The 2,290-nt window shown below is 65.6% G+C and overlaps 1 protein-coding gene across 1 annotated transcript; it reads right to left on the bottom strand.

Annotated features, from left to right (window-relative positions):
- Window positions 1-215: 215 nt before the first annotated feature.
- Window positions 216-2,095, bottom strand: LOC112105971 (antimicrobial peptide NK-lysin-like; the record flags this gene model as incomplete). Its single annotated transcript, XM_029914067.1, has 4 exons — window positions 216-424; window positions 1,017-1,197; window positions 1,694-1,795; window positions 1,965-2,095. Coding segments are annotated over 4 exons (623 nt in total), but the record flags the coding sequence as incomplete, so codon positions are not given.
- Between the last annotated feature and the right edge of the window lie 195 nt (window positions 2,096-2,290).

The following is a 2,290-nucleotide window of genomic DNA, read 5'->3' as shown; positions in this document are numbered from 1 at the left end:
AGGTTCCACTGCCCTCCCATGGCTGGGAAAAGAACCCAGGAGTCCTGGCATCTAAAGCCTCCCCAGCTCTAACCACTAGACCCCACAGCTGAGCCAGGCTGGTGCTTTTCTAACACATACTTCAGCCCCTGCTCCCACGGCCTTGCTTGGTGCGGATGAGTCCTCTGGGGCACTGTCCCACGCCCCATGGAGATGGCTGGGGACTCTCCCTTCTCCTAGAGCCAATGGGAGGCTGGGCTGGGGGACCCCAAGCAGATATGAGCCATTCTACTGACCCTGGGGGAACTCTCGAAGTACCGCTTGCATGTGCCGTTGAGGACGTCTCCAAGGTCCCAGCCAGGCCTCATGTGCTGGAGGTCAGGCTGGGCCAGGCTGGTGAAGGTCAGGCAGAGGTCACAGGCATCGCTGGGGGGCACCAGGCCACCTGGCACATGGAAAACAAGGATCTCACCCTCTCCCCTCTGGGGCATTGTGCCTGCCCCCCGAAGCCCTGCGCTCCTCTCCTAAACCCATGGGGAGAGGGGGCCCCTCCGGCAGCAGGTGGGAGCAGGACCAGCATAGTCAGCTCTACGCTGCTCCCCTCCTGACATGTGGGGCCTGGCCGGGGGCTGAGTGGGCATCCGAGGCCAGGGCACGGCCTTCGGGCAACGGCTGTCACTTAGAGCCACCCCAGGGCTGCTCTGCAGTATGGGGTGCAGCCAGCTCGCAAGCTGCCAGTGGCACTGATTCTGGTACCTGCTCCCCCTGCCCCCCTGGGAAGGACCCCGGTTTGATCCCCACTCATTCCCCCCTGCCACAGACATCCTAGGTCTCCCTCAGCTGGGTGGGGGGTGTCCCCTCTGTCCTGCACAGGGTGTGTGAGCCCATGTCCCAGGGACCAGGCCGTACCCCCATTGGCCAGGGCGACTGGCTCAGATTTCCCTGGCATTGTGCCCAGCAGGGACAGCAACGCCCCGGGCTGGCAGCAGCCGGCTGATGCCCCCTGGCTACGTGGCAGAGGGAACAAGTGGGAAAACCTTGGGTGGGTGGGGACTCCCGGCACATCCGCAGGCTGATACAGATCTCCTTGGGGTCCTGCCCGTCCTGCAGCGCTGCCGTGATCTTGGGTTTGAACTTCTTCATCACGTAGCGGCAGAGGCGCCGTAGACCCCTGCCCACGACTCCGCAGAGCTTGTCCTCGGCCTCGACGATGGAGTCCTGCACGACACCAGTCCGGGGTTAGGACACAGTGCGGGACGTCCCCCCACTGCCTGAAGGGGGCGCTCGCCGGGCCCCGCCCTGAGACCACAGTTGTGACTGCCCCGGGCACTGTCCTTGCAGGATGTGTTGTCTCTATGGGATGCTGGGCCAGGGGAGGGAGGGCCCACCGGGGGAGAGACACAGGGGCTGTGTCTGGGACTGGGGGAACCCTGACCCCAGGGGGCCGTGTGGGCAGCAGGTGGAGGGGGGGACAGTGGGATCTAGGCCCTCCTCTCCCTCCTGGTTGTACCAGGGCACTGGGTGCTGCCCATGCCCCCGGCACCAGTGGCAGACGGCAATGGAGCAGACCCCCCCCCGCTCCCCACAGCCTGGTCTCCAAGCCCACCTGCTGCCCCCCCGCTTCCCACAGGTGCTGGAGCCAGGGGCCCTGGTGTACCACCGGGGCGATCCCCCCCAGACACAGGGCTGCCCCCGACGGCACCAGGGCCCTCACCTCGTCGGGGTCGTCACCGACCATAGACTTCAGCTTCTTCAGGATGCTGGTGCAGATGGTGCACTTGATGGAAGAAGCCTGCTCCCGGACGTGCCAGCCCTGCTGTGCCAGACACAAACCAGGAGCCACCACCCCCCGTGCCCCCCATCCCCCCGGCCCCCTGCCCCCCACAGACCCCTCAGCCTCCCATCCCAGAGCCCCCCCCACACCACCCAGCCCCCTTTGGAGCTGGGATGGGATCAGAACAAGGGGCGGGAGCCCCCCGGCTCACCTGTGGCATGTGCTGCTCGAGGAGCTTGCAGTCCTGCTGCCGTCCACACTGAGCCGCTGTGCCCGGATCCCTGCACCAAAACTCAGGGCCCAGCAGGCATTGCTTGGGGACCAGCTCCTGGGCGCAGAGGGCTGCAGAAAGAGGGGCACAGCAAGGAGCAAAACCGGACTGGGTTGGGAGTACAGTAGCTGGTGGGACTTATTTATTATGTGCTACAGCAGCACCGAGATCAGGGCCCCACTGTGCCAGGTGCTGCCCAAACCCCGACCAAGATCAGGGCCCTGTAGTGCCGGGCGCTGCCCAGACCCCACCTGAGATCAGAGCCC

Source organism: Terrapene carolina, unplaced genomic scaffold (assembly GCF_002925995.2).
Source record: "Terrapene carolina triunguis isolate 2854851 unplaced genomic scaffold, T_m_triunguis-2.0 Scaffold29635, whole genome shotgun sequence".
Lineage (NCBI taxonomy): Eukaryota > Metazoa > Chordata > Testudines > Emydidae > Terrapene > Terrapene triunguis.
This window is presented reverse-complemented; position numbering and strand designations above follow the sequence as displayed.